The 25,643-nt window shown below is 46.5% G+C and overlaps 1 protein-coding gene and 1 long non-coding RNA gene across 2 annotated transcripts in view; one reads left to right on the forward strand and one right to left on the reverse strand.

The window, feature by feature from the left end:
- GDAP1L1 (ganglioside induced differentiation associated protein 1 like 1) overlaps positions 1–8,699 on the reverse strand; it is a 26,814-nt gene extending 18,115 nt beyond the window's left edge. The window contains exons 1-2 of the mRNA XM_055304339.1: positions 8,482–8,699; positions 322–514 (exon numbers count right to left, since the gene is read on the reverse strand). Coding sequence (XP_055160314.1) covers positions 322–514; positions 8,482–8,661 — 373 coding nt within the window. The 5' untranslated portion in view covers positions 8,662–8,699. The remainder of the gene's footprint in view (positions 1–321; positions 515–8,481) is intronic.
- LOC129496275 (uncharacterized) overlaps positions 1–25,166 on the forward strand; it is a 26,776-nt gene extending 1,610 nt beyond the window's left edge. Inside the window, exons 2-3 of the long non-coding RNA XR_008661702.1 lie at positions 19,405–19,582; positions 25,060–25,166. This is a non-coding gene — a long non-coding RNA (uncharacterized LOC129496275). The remainder of the gene's footprint in view (positions 1–19,404; positions 19,583–25,059) is intronic.
- The last annotated feature ends 477 nt before the right edge of the window (positions 25,167–25,643 follow it).

The following is a 25,643-nucleotide window of genomic DNA, read 5'->3' on the forward strand; positions in this document are numbered from 1 at the left end:
CCATGCCTCTGACTCCAGGGCTCCTGGGGAAGGAGGCTGTAGCCCCAGTGCTCCTAGGGGCATGTCTGGGCTAGCCCTATCCCTGGAGTATCCGGGAAAGGGTTTGTGGCATCCCAAGCATCGTGGCCATGCCTGTAGCTCTGATTCCTGCGGGGCATCCGAGCCCTGTTTGCAGTCCCATCATTCCTTTTTCGGGAAGACTGGGCCATGTCCACTGCCCCAGTGGGCTTCCTCAGGCTCCCCAAGGTTCTGGGAGCCTGTCTGAGCCTGTGGGGTCCCCGGGGTCTGTGGCTGAGCCCCTGGTGGGTACAGCAGCCGTACCTCCTGTGAAGGTTCGCTCCACGTAGTCGATGATCTGGTCATAGTCGCTGATGATATTGTCTCGGTGGATAATGACGGGCACCTCCTCCCCCAGGTTGAGCCGCATGAACCAGGGCTCCTTGTGCTCACTCTGTGGCAGGCTCACGTCCCGCTCCTCACATGCCAGGCCCTTCTCGGCGATCACCAGCCGCACCTGCAGGCGCCAGGGTCAGAGCGGGGAAGGCGGGCAGACACAAGGGGACACTCTGCCTAGGCGGGGTGGGGCATGCAGGGAGGGAGGTCAGAGGTCACACACAGGAGGTGACACTGTTGCTTCCAGCTCATTCTTGGGCTTCTGGAGGTAGGGAGGAGTTTTGGGGGGGACTCTCCCACGGGCCCAGGGCCTCTTGGTGGGAGGAACACAGCCCTACTCTGGGGCAAAGGGGCAGTGCTCCCTGCTGGTTATAGGACTGGGTTTCACAGTGGGACATACCTGGGGTAGGATTCTGGGCTCTGCTATGTGTGCTTGGGCAGATTTCTTAAAATTTCTGAGCCTCAGTTTTCTTATTTGGAAGTATTAATAGTACCACCCCAGGGTCTGGTACATGGCATTCAACTCATGATTTCATTGTCATGATTAGACACTCAGCCTGGCTCCTAGGGGTAGATCAGGCCAGGAAATTCATAGAAATTCTTATCAGCATAATCAATAGCTAAATTTCTCAAATTATTTGGGAAATAAAACAAGGTGCAAAATAATTTGCCAACACCAGCTGAGTCTTTTAGTGCCCCCACACACTTCCCATCTGTTGTTGGATGCTTACAAAAGCCTCTTAGAAGAGAGTAGAATAGGAACTATCCCCTTTGTCTTGATGAGAAAACCAAAGCCCAGAGACAGCAAGTAATTTCCCCAAAGGCACACAGCAAGTTAGCAGCAGACCTGAAACTGGAAGCAATGGGTCCTGACTCCCAGACCAGTATTCAAATGCCCTGTGGGCACCTTCAAGGAGTCTTGGCCCTGTCCCTCCTTCATCTTTCCTATGTCTTTAAGGGGTCCCAGACAAACATTTGAGCTACTAGAAGCTAATGGAGAGCCTTGAGGCTGGGGTCTGCTCCTGACCCAGCCCAACATTTCTAAGCCAGAAGACAATCAGAGGTCACCTGGTCCAGCTGCCCCCTGCCAGTGGACTGAGGCTCAGAAAGAAGACGACTTGTCCAGGTCCCCCAGAAGAAAGATGGCAAGTGACTCCACCCCTCCCCACTAATGGCTCCAGTCCAGGGGAAGGGAAGCAGTTGCCACTGGAGACTGGAGACTGAGGCCAGCAAAAGTGGTTCTCCGGGAGTGTACATGTCCCCACACAGCCAGTTGGTAGCTCTTGGAACTAGGCATCCCCAGCCTCCCTCCCAGGTGCCAGGAGTTATGCACAGAGGGGCAGCATGGTATCCTGGGTCAGACCTTGGACTGGGTGCCAGACTGTCAGTTCAAATCCCAGCTCTAGCACCTGCTTGCTGGGTGAGTTGGCTTTACATCTGTGTACCTCAGTTTCCTCACCTGTCCAATGAGAGTCCCACTAGCAATTTCCACAGAGGACTGCTATGGGGATCTCCAGTCTCTGTGAACAGTGCCTGGCACACTGTAGGCATAATGTGTCTTAGCCACTTGTAAGAGATCAGGTCTTGGAAGGAGACAGATTTGGATTTGAAGCCTTGCTCTGCTGCTTATTTGCTTTGTGATCTTGGACAAGTCACTTGACTTCTCTCATCTTAGGTTCTGTGAAATGAGAAATGTAATCCACTCTTTCAAGCATGGCAGGAGGTTTGGATGGGATGACATGGATAATGTCCCAGCACAGGAGACAGGAGGTTAATACATGGGTTCTATCATCACACACACACACACACACACACACACACACACACACACACTACCTCACACTCATGGTTGATGTCCTAAAGTAGTGCTTTATGCCCCCCTCACGGCTAACACAAACACTCTTTTCCTTGTGGGGAGGGAGAGGTAATTAGTCCCTGAACCCCCAACACTCATTCACAGATGCATTTGCTCCATTAGCCAAAAGCAGGTCCTGCAGATGGGGCTGGGAGGTCCTCACCCTGGCTCTGCCACAGCGATGTTATGTGACCTTAGAGCTATCATGCCCTTTTGTGAGCCTCCTTTTAATCATTAGTAGATTGAGGGCTGGACTCCGTGTTAAAGGAGCGTCCTGCAGCCTTGTTGCAAGCTGACACTACATTCGGACCTTGCAGGAGTCAGTGGGAGGTTACTGATGGTTCTAAGAGAGGAACTGTGGCAAAGGGTGAGCCCTGGGGTGGCATCTATTTGGTCTGGTATGTGAGTGTATGGGTGCAAGAGCCTGAACAGGAGTGGCAACTGCGTGAAAGAGCAAATGTGTGTAGATGCGTGTCTGCATGAGTGGATGTGTATGGATGAGTGTGTGCATATCTGTGCACGAGTGTGGGTGTGCATGGATGAGTGTCTGCGTAACTGTATTACAGTACTGTGTGAGTCTGTGTACATCAGTGTGGATATGAGTGTGCATATGCACATGTGTGTCTTTGTGTGTATGTATAGGGGAGTGTGCGTGAGCAAGAGAGTACGTGGATGTGTATACTTGAGCTCCTGGGTGGTGCTGGTGCCCTGGAGAAGCCCCAGAACAATCAAGGCTGGAGTTTGGCTGGAGCAGAACTGCCCACTCCCTACCTCCTGCCCATCCTGGCATCCTCCACCCTGGGCAATCAGGCTCCACCCAGCCATTCAGCCTCCAGGCCAAGCTGGGACCGCGGAATGGATGGAGATGGAAACCGAACCAGGCCTCTGCCCTTGGCAGGTCCAGACACGTGGCCTTGCCTCCTGGCAGGGCACTTGTCCCTAGGGATCACTCCCAGGCCCTGCCGTGGGACTCTAGTAAGGGCACCAGGTGCAACTAAGTGCCTGGTGAGGGGACTATCTTTAGAGATGTAACAGTTTTGCTTGGAGTGGCCTCAGGGTCATGCCGGCAGGCGGCCAAGGAGACTTTCTCTTTTAGCTGAGCTGTAGGCCAGAGCCATGTGCCATCCTGCAGGGGAGGGGAGTGTGGGAGGAAGCCAGGCCTAGGGGAAGGGCATGCAGTCACCAAGGCCATCTGCCATCTCTTTATCCTGGGGACTGGACCAGACTTGGGTGGTCACCACTCTGTGTGACTGAACATCAACCACCCCTGGGCAAACTATCTTCCCTGGGGGGGGGGGGATGGAATTAGCTCACTGGTGTTTCATTATCATAGATGGGCACTGTCCCTCCTCACCCAGGCCCTTGTTTATTAGGCAACTGCAATGTGCTGGGTTGGCATCTCTGCTCAAACACTTAGTTGCTGTGCGACTTTGTAAAAGACACTTAGAGTCTCTGAACCTTAGTGTATTTATCTCAAATATTTTCTTTTTTTAAAATTAATAAAGGTGAGGGAGTGGCCCATACAGGGATCTGAGGAAAAGAGTTCCAGGCAGAGGGAATAGCCAGCACAAAAGCTCTGAGGCAGGAGCATGCCTGGCGTGTTTGAAACACAGCGAGGAGGCCAGTGTGGCTGGAACAGGGTGGACAGGGAGACAAGAGGAGAGGAGGTCATGCACAGGGCCTTTTTTTTTTTTTTAATAGTGGATTTAAATTTTTTTTTATTTATTTGTTATGAGAGACACAGAGAGAGAAGCAGAGACAAGGCAGAAGGAGAAGCAGGCTCCTTGTGGGGAGCCCAATGCAGGACTCAAGCCCAGGACCCCAGGATCATGACCTGAGCCAAAAGCAGACGCTCAGCCACTGTGAGCCACCCAGGTATCCCTGCACAGGGCCTTTTAGATGAGATTTCCAGATTCAGGGGTCCATGAATCAATCCAGGGACTCCTTGATCTAGGATGGGAAAATTAGATGTTTATTTTCAGTACTCTCAGCCTGACAGCATTTTCTGCAATTATGAGTGTAGGCGACAAAGCATGGTAGTGTTAGCAGTGCCTGATACATTGTCACCACAAGAAATCAGATACTTTCATCACTGCACATTCCTACAGTTACACTCATCATGACTTTGACATTACAGTGATCAGTCCTATCACTAGGTCAGGTTATATAACAGGTTCATACAGAAACACATACTATTATACAATGAATTTGTTTTAAAAGTATGTCAATAGCTATACTTTGATTGGCTTCCCTTCTAGTAATGCTGTATATTTTGCTTTATCCATTAAAAGGCATTATTGTGAGAAAGATCCACAAGCTTCCCCCCATTGATGAGGGGTCCATGACCCAGGCAAGGTTAGCATCCTGTAGTAGAGCCTAAGGCCATTATGAGGATGGCCTGTCTCTTTCTTGGAAGGACCTGGTGAGCAACTGCAGGCTTCTGAGAAGAGTAGTGAGATCTGCAGCTGTCACCTGTGAGCTTCTGGGGGTGGAGGAAATGGTCAAGTGCAGCGTGGACAGCGCTGGGGGCCAGTGCCCAAGAGCATGAAAGGCAAGGCCAGGGTGGGAGGGAGAGATCACCTTGGTGTCTTGGGTGTTGGGACTATCTTCTGACAGGACTCAGATCTGGGCCTCCTACTCTTGGGGACAGAAGGCTCCACCCACAGGTACATCCAAGACAAAGGCAGACCCTGAGAGGATGGGATGAGGGATCTTGAACAGGCTTGTTGCAGGAAGCCAAGGATGGCTCTCAGAGACTCACCTTGGTGGAAATCACAGGAAGAATAGCTAACCCTCAAATAGCACTTTCTCTGTGCCAGGAACTGCTCTAAGACATTTATATGTGTTACAAAAAACTAATGAGGTAGGTACTAGTATCATGAACCTTTTGCAAAAGAGGAAATAGGCACAAAGACAACACTAAGTTGGCAAAAGTTACACAGCCAGTAAATAGCAATCTTAGTTTTTTGTTTTTTGTTTTGTTCTTTTTTTTAAACTGGCCGGCATGAGGACAGAAGAATGCTCAAAAGGCTGGGAACACACAGAAACAGGGCGATTCTTCCTGCCTGGGGAGGGAGGGATGCAGGTTGTATCAAACATCTAGTCCATTTTCATGCTGAAAAGCTGAGGACCACAGAGGGTCAGGACCTACCTGAGGTCACAAGCTAGTGAGTTGGAATGCCAGCAATCAGAATGCTGGTGTCTTGACTGTCTGCATGTTTGCCCCTCCCAGTCTCACCCCTTGGCCCTCACCTCCGGCCAAGGAGAAGCAGGCTTGGGGCAGAACAGACTCAGAAACAAACTAATATCTACATTTTGCATTTAGAACCTCCTCTGAACCCTGTGGCCCCAGATGATCACTTATGATGGTGCATGAAAGTTCACTGTTAGCATGCAATCTTTAAGGCATTGTGCTAAGTGTGTGGCCATGCATGATATCATTCAATCCTCACAACTCTCTGAGATAGGTTACTGTTCCTCCTGCACAGAGGAGGAAGCAGAGACTTACAAAAGTGAAGACACGTGGACAAAGGCATACAGAGGGAAGTGGCACAGTCAGGATTTGATCTCCTGTCTGGTAAATATAAGTGCGCTTACTCGGCACTTTCTATATGCTAGGTGCTGCTCTAGGTGATTTAATGGATACATTTGCTGAATCTTCACAATGACCTTATCCTGGAGGTGCTGTTATTATTCTTACTTTATAGCTGTGATGCGTGAGGCATGAGAGGCTAAGCAACCTGCCCAGAATTACCCAGCTGGTCAGTGGCAGAGTTAAGATTGAATCCTGGGCACCCTGGCCCCAGAGATGGAGCTCGGGACCCCCCTCACTGTCTTGCCCTCTGGCTCTGGGATAGTCCTCAGATGTCCCATGAAGCCACCACCACTCTTGAGGGTAGGCTATTTTCTGCTATTCATATACCATTTAAGACAGGCTTCTCAGATGCTAAACAAAGGGAATTGCTCCCTGAATGCAGGCAGGGCCCTTAAGGACTGAAAAGTAGGAAGCTTACCTGCTAAATTCCTACTATGTGCCAGACACTTAACATATGTCCATGTCCTTTTAATCCCCCGGGAATTCTGCAGGGTTGGATGCAAAAGTCTCGTTGAGGAAATTGAGGCATGGAGAGGTTAAGTGACTTGTCCAAGGTCACACATCCAGTAAGTACGTAAGATGAGAATGGAATCCAAGACCATCTGACTGCAGAGCCCATGCCCTTTCCACCAGGCTACACTGCCCCTAGAACCTACCCAGACAAGGGGAAGGCCCTGAAAGGGAGGCAAGAGGATGCCCAGGCTGGCCTGGTCACAAATGGGGTTGTAGTGGAGAGTCCCATCTCAAAATAAAGGGCCACCTCATCTCTGAGTGCAGATTGAATAGGATATATTCCTTGGGGGCAAGGGGAAGAGCAGGAAGCCCCCTTAGGGAACAGTGATGGCAGGTGCCATCCCTCTGCCACCTGTCCAGTCCCAATCACTGGGACCTGGCTCCTGAGGTTCTGGGAAAGAAGGGATTCTAAAGTCTGGAGGTCAGTCTGATTCATCTTTAAACCCCCAGCAACTTGCATAGAGCTTGGCATGCAGTAGGTGCTCAGCGTGCACGTGTAGAATTTATGGATGAGTCCCAGAGTGGCTCTGGTTAAGCAGACCCCTCCTTCACCCAGCACTTTAGTGATATCATAACACCTATAATTATCAGAGCCTTGAGCCTTTGCCAGGCACTGCTATCAGCATTTTTTGTGTATCACCTCATTTCACCCTCAAAATAACCCTTTGAGAAAGGTACTGCCATTAGCTCCATTTTACAGATTATAAAACCTTGGAGAGGCAAGGTGACCTGTCCAAAGCTTTACGGTGAATTATTGGGGAAGATGATTCTTCTAATGGGGACTGTCTGGCCTCAGGGTCTATACTCTAAACTGGAGCTACTCAAAAAAGGATCAGTGGACCAGCTTTATCAGCATCACTGGTAGCTAGTTGGAAATGCAGCCTCTTGAGCCCCACTCCAGACCTGCTGAATCAGAATATCTGGGGTGGGACCCAGCAGTCTGTGTTTAAACCAGGATCATGCAGTGACTAATGTATGCTCAAGTTTGAGAAGCGCCAGTCTAGAACACTAAGTTATACCGCCTCTTCAACAACCCTCTCAGCAACTCTGAGAAGGGGTGGGAATTACAAGTAGCTATTACTATTATTATTATTATTTATTATTTTCATCATCATCTAGTTTTCCAGATGATGAACTGAGCCTGGACCAAGACTCAAATCTAAGTCTTTTGGTTCCAAGGCCCTTTCTCTTTAGGAATCTGTTTCTCCATCTGAAAAAATGAGTGAATGTAACAAAAGGATCTCCCAGGAAGAAGAGGAATTCCAAGGTCTGACAACCGGAATCCCTGAGAAACCATCAACACTCGCTGTTGGGCCCTGGCCGTGGTGCTGAATTCGTGCCCCACTGACGGACAGCCGCCCGGGGTGGGAGATTGCGCCCCTAGAGGACCCCCTGTCTCACAGGCGCAGTGCTTGGCCCTCACCCCCGGAAGCGGGAACCCCGAAATCTCAGCACCAGGCTGGATTCCTAGCTGCCCTCCCAGCTCGTCTGGGTCTGAGAGGGGGCAGAGGGGCCGTCTGTGTCTTTAAGAGCAAAACATAGATTTTAGGGGCCGAACCCAAGCTAGTCTAAGGAGATGGGTTAACTCCTTCCTGCTCAGCTCCCGGTAAGTGTGGATGCGGGAGAGGGCTGGGGACAGACCCTCCAAGCCCCAGCCAGAGGAGGGCTCCCAGCCAGGCAGGAGCTGCGACCTGGAGGGCCTGTAGTATCCAGGACAGCAGCGCGGAGGGAGGCCCACCACCGACTACTGGGGCTGGAGGCTGGATCCCAGAAAGCACACTCCTCCTCCCTCCCCGCAGTAGCCGCCCCCTCCAACAGGCCGCCTTCCCAGCAGTGCCCATTCCTTTCCCCTTGCCTTTGTCTCTCTTCTCAGCCCTCCAACAGACCAGGTCTTTCTGGGAGGGAAAGAGGCATAATAGATGTTCCCACAATTGGGAACGGTGCTCTTGGGGCCCAAGACAGGGCCAGTCACCTCCTGGCATCCTCCACCCTCCAGCCCCGAAATCCCACATTCCACCCTCCAGCCTCTCCCCCGTCCTCAGACCCCCTGGGCCCTCCTGGATCCCCTCCCCCAAGCCTCCTCGCCAGCGGGTGCATCCTGCTCCCCAGCTCCCTTGGCCTCTACCTTCTGTGAGCTGAAAGACTGGGTCCAGTGGTACAGAACCAGGCTCTCCTTGGGCCAATGGGCGGGGCTGGCCGCCTCGGGAGCGTCGGGGGCCTCCACGGGCTTGGCCACATCGCTCTCCAGCGCCGAGATGGGCCACCAGCTGCAGTTGGTGGGGGTCAGGTTGTTGGGGGTCGCCATGACAGCCCGGAATCAGAGGCAGGAAAGAAGGAGGCTCCGCGGCGGCGGCTCTCTCTCGCCCAGCATCACATGGCCTCGCCGAGCCTGCCCCTCTTTCGCTCCCTCCCTCCCCTCTCCGTGAATGTCATTACTCGCTGGGCGCTGGGGGAGGGGCGAGGGGATCCCGGGAGCTCCTTCCCTCCTCCTCCCCTTGGCACGCCCCTGGCCCCTGCCAGGAACCACCCGTCCTCTAGGTCAGGCTCCCTGGAAGGGCTCGAGGAGCCACAGGGGAGTGGGCCTTGCCCCCCAAATGGCTCATTTCTGGCCAGGCTTCTGCCAAGACTCCACCATTGTTAACGGGTTCTGACTCTCTATCTTCCAAGAAGCAAATACCTTTTAGGACAATTGTGTTATAGAGACCCATTCCTCTTATAAATCAGTCTCTGGAAATAGCTTGTCTCTCTTTGGAGCTGTCATTTTCTAGCATTTCTCCTCAAGGACCTCTAAGGGCAGAAGGGCACAGACTATGAAGTACAGAGCAAATGCTTACATAGCACTTGCCACCTGCCCAGGCTTTACAACCATCAGCTCACTGAGCCTTCCACAATAACCGCATGAGCCTCATTTTACAGAGGAGGAAAATGAGGCACAGAGAGGTTAAGTGACCTTGGCCAAGGTCCCCTAGCTAGTAAGTGCTGGAGCAGAGATTCGAACCCAATCTGTCTGGCTCCAGACTCTATCCTCTTAGTGATGTAGACATGATGATGATATAGACAACAGCACAGCAAGTGGTTATCAACCCAAGCACTTTACATGCATCATCTCATTTATCTGCACAATAATCATTTTTACTAGAGGAGGAAGGTGAGTCTTGGAGATGTCAAGTCCTTGGTCCAAGGTCACATCTTCACCCAGGAGACTGAGGCACAATCAGAGGAGCCCAAGAAAGCCTATAATGCCCTGCTATCACTTAGTTTATCCTAAATATTCATGGGAGCTTTATATAAAATTCCTTAATATGCCCTTGTTTCCATTGCTATAAATATTGTTTTAAGTCTTAAAAAATTTAAAGATTTTTATTTATTCATGAGAGACAGAGAGACAGAGACAGAGAGAGAGGCAGAGACATAGGCAGAGGGGAGCTCGATACGGGACTCGATCCCAGGACACTGGGATCACGACCTGAGCCAAATGCAGTCACTCATCCCATGAACTACCCCAGTGTCCCAAATACTGTTTTAATTTATTTACCATTGAGCAAACAGATGCACCAGGAAGATAAGCTTCTGTATTTGCCCTTCCTCCCCCATGTGATGCTATCAAGGACTCCTGAGCACATCACCCTTTCAGATAGATAAGCCTGGCTCTTGAGGAATCAGTGTCCTTTCTTCTACCAGATAATAAAAGTTCTGTGGCCCAGGGGCTTCCCTTTTGGCTTTGGCTGCCAGGAACCTTGGAGCTATGTTTTCTACCAAGTCCCAGTTGCCACATTAGCCTCCCTGATCACCCTTCCATGAATTCATTTTTAAAAGATTTTATCTATTTATTTGACAGAGAATGAGAGAGCGAGCACAAGCAAGCAGAATGGCAGGCAGAGGGAGAGGGAGAAGCAGGCTGCTTGCTGAGCAGAGAGCCCAATTTGGGGCTCGATCCCAGGATTAGGCCTGAGCGGAAGGCAGACACTTAACTGACTGAGCCAACCAGGCACTTTGAATTTTTTTTTTTAAGATTTTATTCATTCATTTGAGAGACAGAGAGAGAACGAGGGAGGGAGGGACAAAGGGAGAGAGAGGGAGAGAGAGAACCTGAGTTGGGGAGGAGGGGCAAAGAGAGAGGGAGAAACAGACTCCCCATTGAACAGGGAACTCGACTCTGGGGGAGGCGGAATCCCAGGACCCCGATATCACGACTTGAGCCAAAGGCAGATGCTTAACTGACTGAGCCACCCAGGCACCCCTCCATGAAATTTTTATTCCTTCTTTTTCCTCAAAGTGTGTTCTTGTTCACTATTTTTTACAAAAATCAAAGCAGGATATGATGTGTCTTTAGGGAAAACTCAAATGAGTGAAATCAGGGAATTAAGGCCTTAGAAATTTGATCAGGAAATTTGGAAAATCTTGTCCCTGTAGAGGCTGCTTTTAGGCAACAGGCTTGAGCAATAGAAACTTGAGCAAGGCAAAATGGCCCACAGGGACCACTGACCTGACAAACAGGCTCATTAACAGACCCAACTTGGAGTAGCCACCATCCCTAACTGAACAATTACAACCAAGCACAGTTCCTAAGATTACTCCTCAAAAAGTACAATTTTGTCCATCCCCATACTCCACCCTATAACTCCTCACCACTGTCTTGTGGCAGATAATTTCTCCTTATGGCGGCCCTGTCACTGCTCTCTTACAATGTATTCAATAAATTTCTATCAACTTTTTCTGCCTTGGGTGAATTCTTTCACCCCAGGCACTGGCACTGTCAGCCCCCACCCATTTGGATGCCCCACAGGCCCTCTTTGTGTCTTCAACCTAAATGCATCTCAGAAGCCCATGTCACAGCAGTTGCACTCAAACGTGTATTCATTTTCTCAACAAATATTAATTGTGCACCCACAGTGTGTTAGGCACTTTAAGTGGCATCAGAAATACAGTGATAAATAAGATAGACATTGGCCTGCTCTTTGCATTTTCCACCTAACAATACACCTGGGAAAGAGTTTCCTGTCAACGCAGGTCTAACCCATACTGTTTAACAGTCTACATTGTATGAATGTCCTGTAATAAGTTTAACTCCTATTAACAGACAAATATGCCGTTTCTAATATTTTGTTATAAAAACAATGCTGCAGCAAAAATCCTTATTCATACAGATTTGTGCATGTTTGAGTATAGTATGTATGATAAATTCCTAGAAGTGGAATTGCTAGATCAAAGAATATGTCTCTGACCAAGTTCCCTCAGAAGAAACTGTTCCAATTTACACTCCTCACTAACGATCTACAAAAGGGCCCATTTCCCTATACCCTTGCCAACTCAGCATATTTTTAAACATTTTTTTTCCTTTTTGAATCTTTGGGTGAAAAATGATATATTGTAGTTTTTATTTGCTTCTCTCTTTTGAGTTATTATAAAAAATTTTTTCAAACATATGATATAGCAAAAAAATAGCTCAATCAACAGCCATCTATCCATCACTTAAATACAATCATTGGTTAAAACTTGCCATGTTTAATTTGGGAAGGAAACTGAAGGGGCTTGAAGTATTTTGAAACAAATTATAGGCATCATGATATTTCATCCGTGAAATACTTCTGTATTAGATACTTTAGACCTAACACAAATCATTTTCTTACATAAACAATACACTCTTCAGATTTAAAAAATTAAATTTCTTTGTAAATCTTTTCTCCCACAATGTCAACTCATGGAGACACTGGGCCAGTTGTCTTGTACAATGTTCCACTTGGGGAGTCTGCTTGGTCATTGTGGCGCCTCTTACCTTGTCGTACTCTCTTCTGTTTCCTATAAATTAGTACTTAGGTCCAAAGGATAGACTAGATTCAGATGAACTATTTGGGGGCAAAATGTAACTAATCCTTCATGGGTGATGCTACCTACTTAGTTTCGTCTTGCATCCAGAAACCCACAATGTCTTGATGTCCCACTACTAAGGATGCCATGTTTAAGTGGTGACCACCAGTCTCCATGTTAAATGCCCATTTTTCCTCTTCCCACCAGGCCCTTATGGGTATCTGGTTTCTCATTCACTGATGGTCCTTGGGTGAACCAAGTATCAGGTGCTGTCAAATGATTTTCTAATTCTGTCCTTTTGTATGCCTTTATCAGCTGGCATTCTTTGAGTTTCATCTTTTCAAATGTTTCAAGTCCATTTTAATTTCTTTCCCAGTGAATTGTCTGTTTCTGTGGGGACCTGGGCAATTATACCACAATGTGATGAGTGCTGTGCCAGGGTAAGAGCCTGGAAGGGGCACCACCTGGGCGCTGAACATGCCAGGAAAGGCTCTCAGGAGCTGGTGGCTCTAGGTATAGGTTCCTCTGAAGCAGATTCTGAGGCAAGAATTCAAAGACAATCAGTTAATTTGGGAGAAGGAAATTCTGGGAAGCAAGTGGGGGGAAAATACAGACAAGAAAGGCAGCAAGGAAGGTGTATTGTCAAGCAAGTTAGCACCATGGGTATCTGGAGCTTAATCCCTCAGGGAAATTCTGAGGCTGGTGTAAAGTGCCTCCAGAGGAGGAAGAAAGCCAGGGTATTTACACACCAACTCCTGTCAGTCATTGTTGGAAGGCTGCTCCTTGCAGGGAGCAGGCAGTGTTAATTTCCCAGCACTTCAGGCCTGCCCTGGGGTTGGCAGAGCTGCTTCCAGTGATTACAAAAAAGCCCTCAGGCCATAAATATGGGTGCTGCCAACCGGGGGTCAGCGATGGGCACAGAAATGGTAAAAGTAAGGGACACAGGTAGGGCATTACCAGCATTGCTCAGGGACCTCTAAGCGGAGACTTAAAGAATGAGAAGGATTTTCTTTTTTAAAATTCCCCTGGCTATTCGGGGTCTTTTCTGATTCCACACAAATCTTAAAATAATTTGTTCTAAGTCTCTGAAAAAAGTCCATGGTATTTTGATAGGGATTGCATTGAACGTGTAAATTGCCCTGGATAGCATTGACATTTTCACAATATTAATTCTGCCAATCCATGAGCATGGAATATTTTTCCATCTCTTTGTGTCTTCCTCAATTTCTTTCAGAAGTGTTCTATAGTTTTTAGGGTATAGATCCTTTACCTCTTTGGTTAGGTTTATTCCTAGGTATCTTATGCTTTTGGGTGCAATTGTAAATGGGATTGACTCCTTAATTTCTCTTTCTTCAGTCTCATTGTTAGTGTATAGGAATGCCATTGATTTCTGGGCATTGATTTTGTATCCTGCCACGCTACCAAATTGCTGTATGAGTTCTAGCAATCTTGGGGTGGAGGCTTTTGGGTTTTCTATGTAGAGTATCATGTCATCCCCGATGTTTCTAGCAGCCATGTCCACAATAGCCAAACTGTGGAAGGAGCCTCGGTGCCCATCGAAAGATGAATGGATAAAGAAGATGTGGTTTATGTATACAATGGAATATTACTCAGCCATTAGAAACAACAAATACCCACCATTTGCTTCAACGTGGATGGAACTGGAGGGTATTATGCTGAGTGAAGTAAGTCAATCGGAGAAGGACAAACAGTGTATGTTCTCACTCATTTGGGGAATATGAATAATAGTGAAGGGGAATATAAGGGAAGGGAGAAGAAGTGTGTGGGAAATATCAGAAAGGGAGACAGAACATAAAGACTCCTAACTCTGGGAAATGAACTAGGGGTGGTGGAAGGGGAGGAGGGCGGGGGGTGGGGGTGAATGGGTGACGGGCACGGAGGGGGACACTTGACGGGATGAGCACTGGGTGTTATTCTGTATGTTGGTAAATTGAACACCAATAAAAATTAATTTATATATAAAAAAAAAAGAATGAGAAGGAATTAGCCAGAGAGAAGATGGAGAAAGGGACACATGCTCCAGGCAGAGGGCAGGTGTAAAGGCCAGAGGTGAGAGTGAGGGTGGGGTGTTTCAGACACCCATGGCTTTTTATCTAGCTGGAGACAGAGGTGAAAGATGAGGCTTGGTGGTCATACCAGGCCTGCTAAACCACCTTTCGGAGTTATCACATCATGCTGAGGGTACTGGAGAGTCACTGGAGGGTTTTAATCAAGGAAATAGTGTCCAGTTTGTGTGCTAGAAATCTCAAAACACCTGAAATACATATACCGAAATTCCAATGTATTAATTCACACTGGAGTCTAGCTGTTCCTTGCCAGTGATGGGATTACTCCTGCCCTTCCTTCCATAAGAAATGGGGATAGACTCAGCCACCAAGAGGTTGCCTTGAATGTGAACTCCGTGCACAGTGAGATGGGGAGCCTCTTAGGGAACTTCTCACTTGGGCCTACTACTGCTAGATTATAATACACATTATAATAACATCTATGAGGGTTTCACATGTGCCAAACACTGTGCTCAGCATTTTCTATTTTTTTAAAAATATTTTATTTATTCATGAGAGACACACAGAGAGAGGCGGAGACATAGGCAGAGGGAGAAGCAGGCTCCCTGTGAGGAGCCTGATGAGGGACTGGATCCCAGGACCCGGAATTAGGACCTGAGCCAAAGGCAGATGCTCAACCACTGACTGAGCCACCCAGGCATCCCTGCTCAGCACTTTTTAGTCATTAACTCAGTTGAACTGATATTGTTACTAACCTGATACTGCCAATGGGGAAACTGATGCTCAGGTAAATAAGGTTGTTAGCCCCAAATCAAGTGCTAACATCCAAGTCCATAGAAAATGAAGTTTTTTTTTTTTAAAGATCTTATTTATTTATTCATGAGACACACACACACACACACACACACACACACACAGAAGCAGAGGGAGAAGCAGGCTCCATACAGGGAGCCCGATGTGGGATTCGATCCCAGAACCCCGGGATCTCACTCTGAGCCAAAGGCAGATGCTCAACCACTGAGCAACCCAGGTATCCCAGAAAAGGGAGTTCTAAGAGCCACACAATAGGGGATTAGATAAAATACATCGTTATCCTAGAATAATTTATATCCACTAAATGTGTAAGGGTATAATGTAAAGGTAACAATTATATGAGCTACTCTAAAACTTCTACTTAGCGAGGATACTATAATATTTAAAATATAAACATTAAAAAATACAGGTTACCAAAAAAGTATGTACCATTCAATTTTTAAAGTATAAAAGTTATAGAAGGATAGTCAGTAAAAGTGGTTACATGGTAGGGTGCCTGGGTGGCTCAGTCAGTTAAGCACCTGACTCTTGATTTCAGCTCAGGTCATGATCTCGGGGTCATGAGACTGGGCCCTGCATCAGGCTCTAAACAGAGTCTGCTTGAGATTCTTTTTCCCTTTCCCTCAGCCCCTCCCCTCTCCCCCATGCTCGAGTGCTCACTCTCTCTCTAATAAATAAATAAATATTTTTAAAAAGTGGTTATTTGGTTATATTATGCTGAGTGGACACAGATCAGAGGGGATCACAAATGCCTTTTTCTCTCTCAGTTGGATTTTCCAGTTTTCCTTCTATTATGGACTGAATTGTGTCCCCACAAAATTCCTCTGTCAAAGCCCTAAATCCCAACATGGCTGTATTTGGAGATAAAGGAGGTCACAAGGGTGGGGCCCTAATCCTTTTTAAGAGGACAGTCTCCTCAAGCAAGCACCAAGGGAAAGCCATGTGAGGACATGGTGGGAAGGCAGCCGTCTACAAGCCAGAAGAGAGGCAGAAACCAACCCTTCTGGGACCTTGATCTTAGACTCCAGCTTTCAGAGCCATGAGAAAGTACAATTCTGCTAAGCCAGCCCAATTTGTGGCAGCCTGAGCGGATGAATACACCTACAATGGAACTACATGATTTACATCTTTTAAAAAGGATCCGAGCTTGGTTTTATGTTTTTTTGTTTTTAAAAAGATACTGCTTGACTTCTTGTTCCCCACTGGGGGCAAGCCAGGCCTGGGAAAGGAGAAGGAATGAACAGGGTCTAAGTGTCCTTTAGCCTACTGCTTTACAGAAATCCTGCGACAAGTGTCCTAATGTCCACACCGACAGATGGGAACATGGGAGGCTCAGGAAACATGAACTGTCTGACCCTCAATCACCAGCAGGGAAGCAGCAGAGCTGGGGTTGGGATCCAGGTATATCTGATCCCCAGATACACCTGAGCCCTTTTCTCTGCAGACGACTGTCTCCATATAGAGCAGATGCTGAACGGGGCACAGCCATGGGTAGGCTGGGGTGGGAGTGGAGGACATCCTTCAGTTTGTAAGGATCACTCAGGAGATTCTGTTTCCAAGTTTTGGGCAGGATGAATGGTTCTCCCGGAAGTTAGAAGTCACCTTAAGAAATTCACTGTGAAAACTCCTAACAGTGAATGCATCTAATGTCTACATCCATTACAACAGGGCCTACTGGCTTAGGAAGCTACAGGGACCCCCAAAATGCCATAAGGGTGTGGTGGAGACCACGGCAGATTGGTAAAGCATGTGTACCACCTAACATACAGTTGGCTGCTCCTTGTTCCGGCCAATTACTCCTGGAGTGGATTGCAAGCATGGCCACCACTATTCCAGGTTTTAAAGAACCTGGAGATCCAGATGTTCACATGAAATCTATTTTAAAATATGTTAAGAAAAAAAAACTGGCTGGTACGGAAATAACAAAACATATTTGTGGGTTGGATCTAAGCCCTCATATTGTCAGTCTGCAGCCTCTACATGAGATAATTCTTGCCAGTCCTAGGGGCAATATGTTAGTTAGCATAGCAGTAGCTACTGTAAGAGATAAACCACCAAATCACAGTGTCTTTTTTTTTATTTATTTATTTATGATAGGCACACAGCGAGAGAGAGAGAGGCAGAGACACAGGCAGAGGGAGAAGCAGGCTCCATGCACCGGGAGCCGGATGTGGGATTCGATCCCGGGTCTCCAGGATCGCGCCCTGGGCGCCAAACCGCTGCGCCACCTAGGGATCCCATCACAGTGTCTTTACACAGTTTTTCACTCACATAGTCTAATTAGCAGGTTGGGGGCGGGGTAGGGCAGGGAGTTCTCTGCCAACTTTATCATGTGGCTTCCAAGATCACCCAGGCATTGCTATCCAATGGGCATTGCTATCCAAGCAGAGGACCTCATGGGAGGTTTTTATGGGTAGCAGTCCTCCTTACTTATGCCCTCGTTCCATTGGCCAGAATTTAGTCCTGTGGCCACTTCACCAAAATGCAAAGGGGAGCTGGGAAATGTAATCTCTGGCCAGTTCCAGCAAGAACTGTCCTATAGATTGGCTGTGCAGACCTGTGGGGCAGTTATCTATCTCTGCCCCACGCAGTTACCGTCCTCTCCATTTTACAGATGAAGAAATGAATCTCAGAGACGCTAAGTGACCTGTGGGAAGTCTTGCAGCCAGGAGCACTGTCTTTCTGACTCCAGTCCAGGGACCTTTCCTCTACCTCAGTGTTTTCCCAAACTTTCCATTTCATAAGAATCATCCATGGCACTTGTTAAACATACAAGTTCCTGAATATTTAGGGGAGAGTGTGGTAACCTGTATTTTCATCAAAAATCCCAGATGATTCCCCTATCAGACTCTGCACCCAGGGCTGCACCTCAGAATCATCTGGGAAGCTTTGTGAAATGTTAATCTCTTGGCCCTAACCTCTAGAAATTCTGATTCAGTGGGTCTACAGGGAGGGGCCCTGACAGCGACATTTTATAATATTCCCAGGTGACAGTGATGTACATTGGGCTGGGAACCTCTGCTCCCATACCAAATTAGGCTGGTAAGTTTTTCAAACTAAAGTAACAATAGAGAGAGAGAGAGAGAGAGAGAGAGAGAGAGAGAGGAATTATTGAGCCAGCATCTTAGGAACTCTTTAAATGATTCTAATATGCTGTCTAGGTTGAGACCTTCTCAATAAATGGATCAAAAGCCTGAATCAGTAGGTTTGGGGTAATCCAAACTTTATATTTCTAAAGCTCCTCCAGGGTATTATGATACCACTGCTCTAGGGCTCTGCTCCTCAAAGTATCCTCTGAAGTATCAGCATATCTCTGCAAGCTTGTAGGCAGAATCTCAGGTTCTACACCAGACCTGATGAATGAAATCCCCAGGAAATAAGCACATGCTCTAGGCACATTGGCTCTTTTTTGGGAAGACAGCATATTAGGGTCTCCAATCAGGGCTGGCTCATCTTCTCTCCATCCCCATACACCCTTTTGAGGCTGCAAGAGGTTTTCTAGTATCACTAGCATAGTCTGTCCTCAAAGGTCTGGGCCTTGATGCCCCGGTGCCATGGCCATCTGTTCATGAATACTTTGTTTGGTCTGGGCATGCGCATGGTTTGATCAATCAACAGGGGACTTGCAGGACCTTTCTGCCAGGGAAGGACATCACAGGTGCTGGGTTCTGTCTTGGGGACAGACTGTGGGATTGGGTGCTTCACATGAAGACCTAAAGCTCTTTAGATCTGCAGGTTGGAGAAGAAGGAAGACTTGTTTTGTGAGGTTCTGGGACCAATCAGAGGAAGCTACAGGGAGAGAGGTTGAAGTTCAATATAGGGAAAAGTTGCGAACAAGCAGGGGCAAAACTAATGGTAGTAAGCTTCCTGTTCCCCAAAGAGGACAAGCAAAAGTTGAGTGGCTTTATTGCAGGGGCACTCAGAGGCAACATCTGGACAGCATGCAAGCTGGAAAGAGAACTCCCTTCAAGGCTAAGACATGTAGACCTTGTGAGGCTGTGAGGCTGGGGCAAGGAGAACTCGGGGAGTGAGATGATTCCAGGTTCTAATGTGCCAATCATGTGTAAAGGAAGTTTGCTTAAACACAAACATGACTGCTTGTGCATGAAATAATTTCCGTGCTGGTCTCTACAAGTTTGATAGCTGCGAGGTCAGTGGCTGGGCTGCCTGTGGAGTCCACAGCATCTGACACAGATACAACAGCATCTGTCCAGTAAATATTTGTTAACTTAAATGCAAGTGGCTGAACATGATCGTTAATCTGTCTCTCAATGGTAATTTTTGTATGCTGTGGGACAATTTGGCATCCTTTTGTGCCCTTTAAAGCATCTTTGTCAGGTATTCAAATTGTCCATTTTTCTGCTTGCTTTCTTAATAAGTGCTAATTCTTTTTCATCCAGTTCGTAGCTGCATGGCATTCTTTGTCATGGCAAAACAACTCAAAACATTCTAAGCCGCCCATGAAGAGGGGTTGTTAAATCATTCAGGGGCTCTCCTCCACAAAGCCCACCCACCAATCCAAGTTAAGGACCTCTTTTCTGCAAGGATCCCAACAAGATGCCAACAGCATGGTTTCTGGTGAGTGTTCTCTATGAACTACTTTGTACTTGGTTGTATCTTGTTTTTATTTGTTTTTTTCCTGTTCTGAACATCTATTGCTTTTGAATAAGAAAAAGTAACCAGCAGGAACTAAACAGGTTTTAACTCTATTTTAGATCTCTAATTTATTTTAGCCAGTTTTATCTAGTTAGCAATGTTATTATTTGAGAAAATTGCACACTGAAAAACAGAGCAAATGCTTCTAATAACTACTTAACAAGGAAGCTGAGGCCCAGAGAAATAAGTGATTTATCTGTCCCAGGACACATGAGGCAAGAGCAGAACTCAGGCCCTGATTTGCAGATGGGTGCTCTTTCTTATACATCATTTTCTTCCCTTCCCACTGTGAACCTCTTACTGTTTTCCCTCACTAAATCAGCAAGGCAGGGGTGCCTCGGGCATTTACCACCTCACAGGTTCGATATTTCATTTCACTGACTGGATTTGTGTAGATTTCAGAGCTAAGAGAGCCATCAGACAAGGCAGCCTCCACATATGCCTTTGCTTACTGGAAAACCACAACAGGCTACAGATCCAATGCAAAGAACTTCTGGAAGAAGCCCTGTCCCTGGCACCAGGACCAGGAGGCGTCTCCCCATTTTGAAGTCTGCTATTGGGCGATCTGCGAAGGCTGCGGGCAAGTCTGTGCCATTTCTGCCACGTGGGACATTTTCTTGGGAGTTTCCAGGATTACTGAGAAGTTCTCCATGGACGTGTCCTCCAGTCTGGCCCTGGTTTCTCTGAGCCAAGTGAAAGGTGCACAGCACTTTTCCAGGAGCATGCTGAGCAGGGCTTAGGACTGGGCTCCACAGCTTTTCCATTTGATAGGATTCAGCTGAGAGAATGTGAAAAGCATTCATGCTGCACCAGAACCTATGCCAGCAGATTCAGGCTCTGCAGGAGCACCAGGGGCTTGGTTCAGCTGTGACAGGCTGGAAAATTCACAGGGTGAATGGATCTCAGGTTTCACAGCTGAGAAATGAGCATAAGTTTTTGGTTTTTTTTTCCTGGCATCTGGGCAGATGAATCCATGGTGTATGTTCTGGGTATCCTAAGGTTAGCTGCAGAATACATTTTATTTTGGGGTACTGGTCTGTGATAAAGAGTATCTCTGGGCTAAGATGATTCTCCGAGGTGGTTTCTAGGTCTGGGTGTCCACTAGGAAAAGGTGCTTTGGAAGTGCAGTAGAGAAATTCTGAAGGCCAGAGGATGAGAGACTTGAACCTGAAGCACTGACAGGTTCTCAAGGCCGACACTAAAGAATTCTTTTTACTCCTTATCAGGAAAAGGGAAACAGGCACTTACAGGACTAAATTTTAAGAAAAGATTGCATAGTAATAATCAAAGAGGTATCGATTAAAAAAAAATCTGTGGCTTTTCAAGAAAATTATAAAAATAACACATATTCATCATAACAATTTCAAATAATACATAATCTAAGAAGTAACTATAACTCCATTCTCCTGGAGAGGTACAACATAAAATAAGGTATCGTTTTTCAAACTATCAGATAAGCAAGCTTTAAAAAATGGTAATTTCCAGCATCGGCAAGGGTGGAAGCCAGGGTTTTTTAACCTCAGCACTACTGACATAATTTTTTGTGGTGGGGGCTCTCCTGTTTATCATAGGATTCTCAGCAGCACCCCAGGCCTCTACCCACTAGGTACCAGTAGCATCTCCAGCACTAGCTCCCAGGCAGGCTATGACAACCCAGAATGTCTCCAAATACTGTCAAATGTTCCCAGGGGGTGGGGTGCAAAATGACCCCCTGCTAAGAGCCCTTGTAGGCAAATGGACAACCGAAACACCTTTGGTGGGAGGGGTATCTGGCAGTATAACATACTTAACAGATATTAAAATTTGTGTCCTGGGGCACCTGGATGGCTCAGTTGGTTATGCATCTGCCTCCAGCTCAGGTCATGATCTCAGGGTCGTGGGTTGAGCCCCACGTGGGTAGAGCCTCATGTTGTCCATGTCCTGCTCCCTGCTCAGCAGGGAGTCTGCTTCTCCCTCTTCCTCTTCCCTCCCCCTACTTGTTTTCTCTTATTCTCTTTTCTCAAATATATAAATCTTTTTTATTTTTTTAAAATATTTTATTTATTTATTCATGAGAGAGAGAGAGAGAAAGAGAGAAAGGCAGAGACACAGGCAGAGGGAGAAACATGCTCCATGCAGGAAGCCCAACGTGGGACTCGATCCCGGGTCTCCAGGATCACGCCCTGGGTTGAAGGCAGCACTAAACTGCTGAGCCACCTGGGCTGCCCAAATAAATCTTTTTAAAAAAATCTTGTGTCATAAGGAACTTCAGTTCAAAATACACTTACAGGGATACAGACTTGTTGGACGAGCACTAAAGACAATAATGGTTAATGGTGCTAGTGGTTAATGCAGACACTATTGGTAACAGTCTAAAAATTGGTAATGATCTAAATAACATTGGCAGGAAATTGGTCAAATATCTGTCTACCTACTTACCTGTCTATCTGCAAAATACCCAGACATAAAACTGAATTAGGCAGCTTTGATATAAAGACGTCTTCAGGGCAGCCCGGGTGGCTCAGTGGTTTAGTGCCACCTTCGGCCCAGGGCGTGATCCTGGAAACCTGGGATCGAGTCCCACGTTGGGCTCCCTGCATGGAGCCCGCTTCTCCCTCTGCCTGTGTCTCTGCCTCTCTCTCTCTCATTCTCTCATGAGTAAATAAAATAAAAATCTTTAAAATAAATAAATAAATAAATAAATAAATAAATAAATAAATAAATAAGTCTTCAAGATAAAATTGTTAAGGAGTAAAAAGCAAGGTACAGAAGAGTGTAGAGAACATTTTTGTAAAATTTAAAGAAAATTGTACTAGTAAGTGGGTGTGTGTGTGTATATATATATGTATATAAACATACGTCAAAGTCTGTATGGATACATGTTTCTAAACTCTGGAAGAAAAAAAAACTCTGGAAGAAAGTGCACTAAACCACAAACTGTGGCTATCTTTCTGTAGAGTAGGATGGAGGGGTACAAGGGGAACCTCTGGGATTTTCCATCTCTATATTTCAGAATCATATCATTTTACAACAAGGACACTGCAAAATAATAGAGAAAAATGAGAAGTAGAAAAGAAAAAAAAAAAGGAGAAAAAAAAAGTAACACTGGTTGGAGTCCTGACTGCTCTTACCTGAAGTAAGAAAACCTGGCTTAAATGCTTGCCCTGCACTTCAAAGGTCCCAGGCAGCATCAGAGGCACCCCGGCACCAGATCTTCAAAGCAATTCTTCTAACTGGCAGAGTGGGGTAATTATTTCCATCCTGCAAATGGGGAAACTGAGACTTAGGGAGTGCCAGGATTCACCCAAGGGCCTATCTCTCCAGAGTTCCAGGGACTACCCTCACAAAGTCACAGGAGCAGGTCCAGCCACAGGCTCCCATAAGCACGGATCTAAGAAGCCTGCCCTGTTCAAGTGCTCCTACTTACGGCCTCTACTTCTTCGACTCTTACTCCTTCAAGCAAAGCTGGTATTATTCCTCCCCCAAGATTATGTTCCTCCTTCTGGGTCTCCTTCACTGAGGGCATCATTCTTTAGGAAGAGGAGGGATTCGAGATCTGACTCTGGCAGTCACCAGCTCAACTAGTGGCTTCTCCTCTCTGGGCCTCACCTGTAAAATGGAGACAAATGTACCTAACTCCCAGAATTTTTTTTAGGCTCAAAGGAATCATGTTTGTGAATGCATTTTGTAAAACAGAAGGCACTTGAAAATATTACTTTTATTTTAGCAAAAGAAAACTCTAGCTCTCTTCCTATGGGGGTATTTCAAACCTGAAATATTGTACAAAGATTTGCAATACATTGCAGTATGTTGAGAGGGTCACATAGAGTCCTGAAAATGGGTCAGTCCATCTAAGCTAGTACGTTACCTGAGCCAGGTTCCCCTAGAACTTTTTACTGGGCTTGGGGACCTGTGCTGTTACCAGAGAGAGGTGCCAAAATGCTAAACATCTTAGGGCAGAGGAGCAGGGAAATAAGAAAATCCAATGGAGTGCATTGTCAGTACCAGGAAGTAGATTTCTACTCACAGGAAAACAGACTGGGTGAGAAGCAAGTTAGTATGTCTGTCTAGGGCTTATGGGAGTGCTCAGTATGAAGAGTAATGTATGCAGAAGCACCTGGGGCAAGGTTTCATCTCCTCCTACCCCAGAGAATTGTGGTAAAATCGACCTTGTCAAGAACAGCAGCAACAGTGGGCAGACTTAAAAAAAGCTCATCTCACAGATGGAGACGGTGTAGTGAGGTGGGCCCTGGGAGTATGTGATTGAAAACCTTGCCTTTATGCAATTTCTCAGGACATTACTGGAGACTTTAAACAGCTCATCCGGGGGATCCCTGGGTGGCGCAGCGGTTTGGCGCCTGCCTTTGGCCCAGGGCGCGATCCTGGAGACTCAGGATCGAATCCCACGTCGGGCTCCCGGTGCATGGAGCCTGCTTCTCCCTCTGCCTGTGTCTCTGCCTCTCTCTCTCTCTGTGTGACTATCATAAATAATTAAAAAAAAAAAGATTAAAAAAAAAATAAACAGCTCATCCCTTCTTTAGGTGTAAAATTCTATTCTATGAAAATAATCAGACTCATAGTCAGATGTAGATACAGACACACAGAGACACTTTTATATGTACATATACACATAAACATTTTCAGCTCAGAGTTATTAGAGCAAACATACATACCCCAACTGCCCAAAAATAGAGGAATAGTCAACTACAGAAGAAATTATGAATATATTTAAATAACAAACTATTACACAGTCATTAAGATCATGTTTTTGAGGACTACTTTGTTGACTTGGAAAATGCTTACAATAGTTAATGAAAAATAGTAGAATATTAAACTGTATACGCTGTTTATCAGCAATTAACACATATACATTTATAATAACAATAGCAGCAAGGATGTACTGGAGCTGTAAGCCAGGCAGTGTCCTATTATTCACACAACTCTCTCCAAGTCCTCTGAGGTGGGTACTATCATTACCCCCATTTCTCAGAGAATACATGAAGGCGCAGGGGCTTGGGCAGCACGTCCAGGGTCACACAGAGGAGTGGGGATGGTGGGGCCAGACTGTTAACAGAGCCAGTCTGGCTCTTAGGCACTCTTTGGCACTGCAACAAAACGCTCACAGCAGTCATCCCCAAGTGCTGGGACTGAAGAACGCATACTTTTCTTCTTTGTATTTCCCACATTTTCTATAGAGGTATTTTCTTTCATTAAAATTAGCTTTTACTTAAAAAATAATATATTAACACATTAAAAATATTTCTGAAGTACAAGGGGTATGAAATCACCTAGGAGCCAGATAGATGGGAGGTGGTGAATCAGATCCGATTTGATCCAATACAATAGGATGGGAAAGGCCTGAAGACTAGATTGAGGGGGAAAGATACCCATTGAATTCTGAACACATCTCATTTTTCCAGGTGTTGTGGGACACCCATGGAGACAGCAAGCAGGACACGAGACACGGGTGTGGTGACAGGTGCAGAGGCATGAGCACCTGATGGTCAAGATGGTCATTTTGACATGAAGATGATTGTGAGCTGAAGGCCACTAAGACTCTGCAGGCTCAAAAGAAACTTCTGCCCCTCCCTTAACCATGCAGAAGAATCTAGACTGGGGCTTTCCCAGAATGAAAGTTACCAGCAGAGATCAACTTTATGTGAGTGACCCATCTGTACGGCAGGACGAACATCTAATTACCAACATTTGTTTTTCTTGTCACCATGAAGTACACTCCTTTCCTCTGAAGTTCCAGGTTCCTGTCCCCTTCTCTTTAGTTCAGGATGACATTTGCCTGTGTAGATTTCCTGCATGTACACTATTAAATTTGACTTTTTCCTCTTAATATGTCCCAGGTCAATTTGATCTGTCCCAGGTCAATCTTAGTCAGCTAGAAGGACTCCTGAAGGGGATAGGAATTCTTACTCCGTGACAGGGGACATACGGGCTGAAGATCTAGATGTGGTGTCAACAGCACGCAGATATATCACCAAAGCTGTGGAAG

This window comes from Nyctereutes procyonoides, unplaced genomic scaffold (assembly GCF_905146905.1).
Source record: "Nyctereutes procyonoides isolate TBG_1078 unplaced genomic scaffold, NYPRO_anot_genome, whole genome shotgun sequence".
In the NCBI taxonomy this organism is placed as follows: Eukaryota; Metazoa; Chordata; class Mammalia; order Carnivora; family Canidae; genus Nyctereutes; species Nyctereutes procyonoides.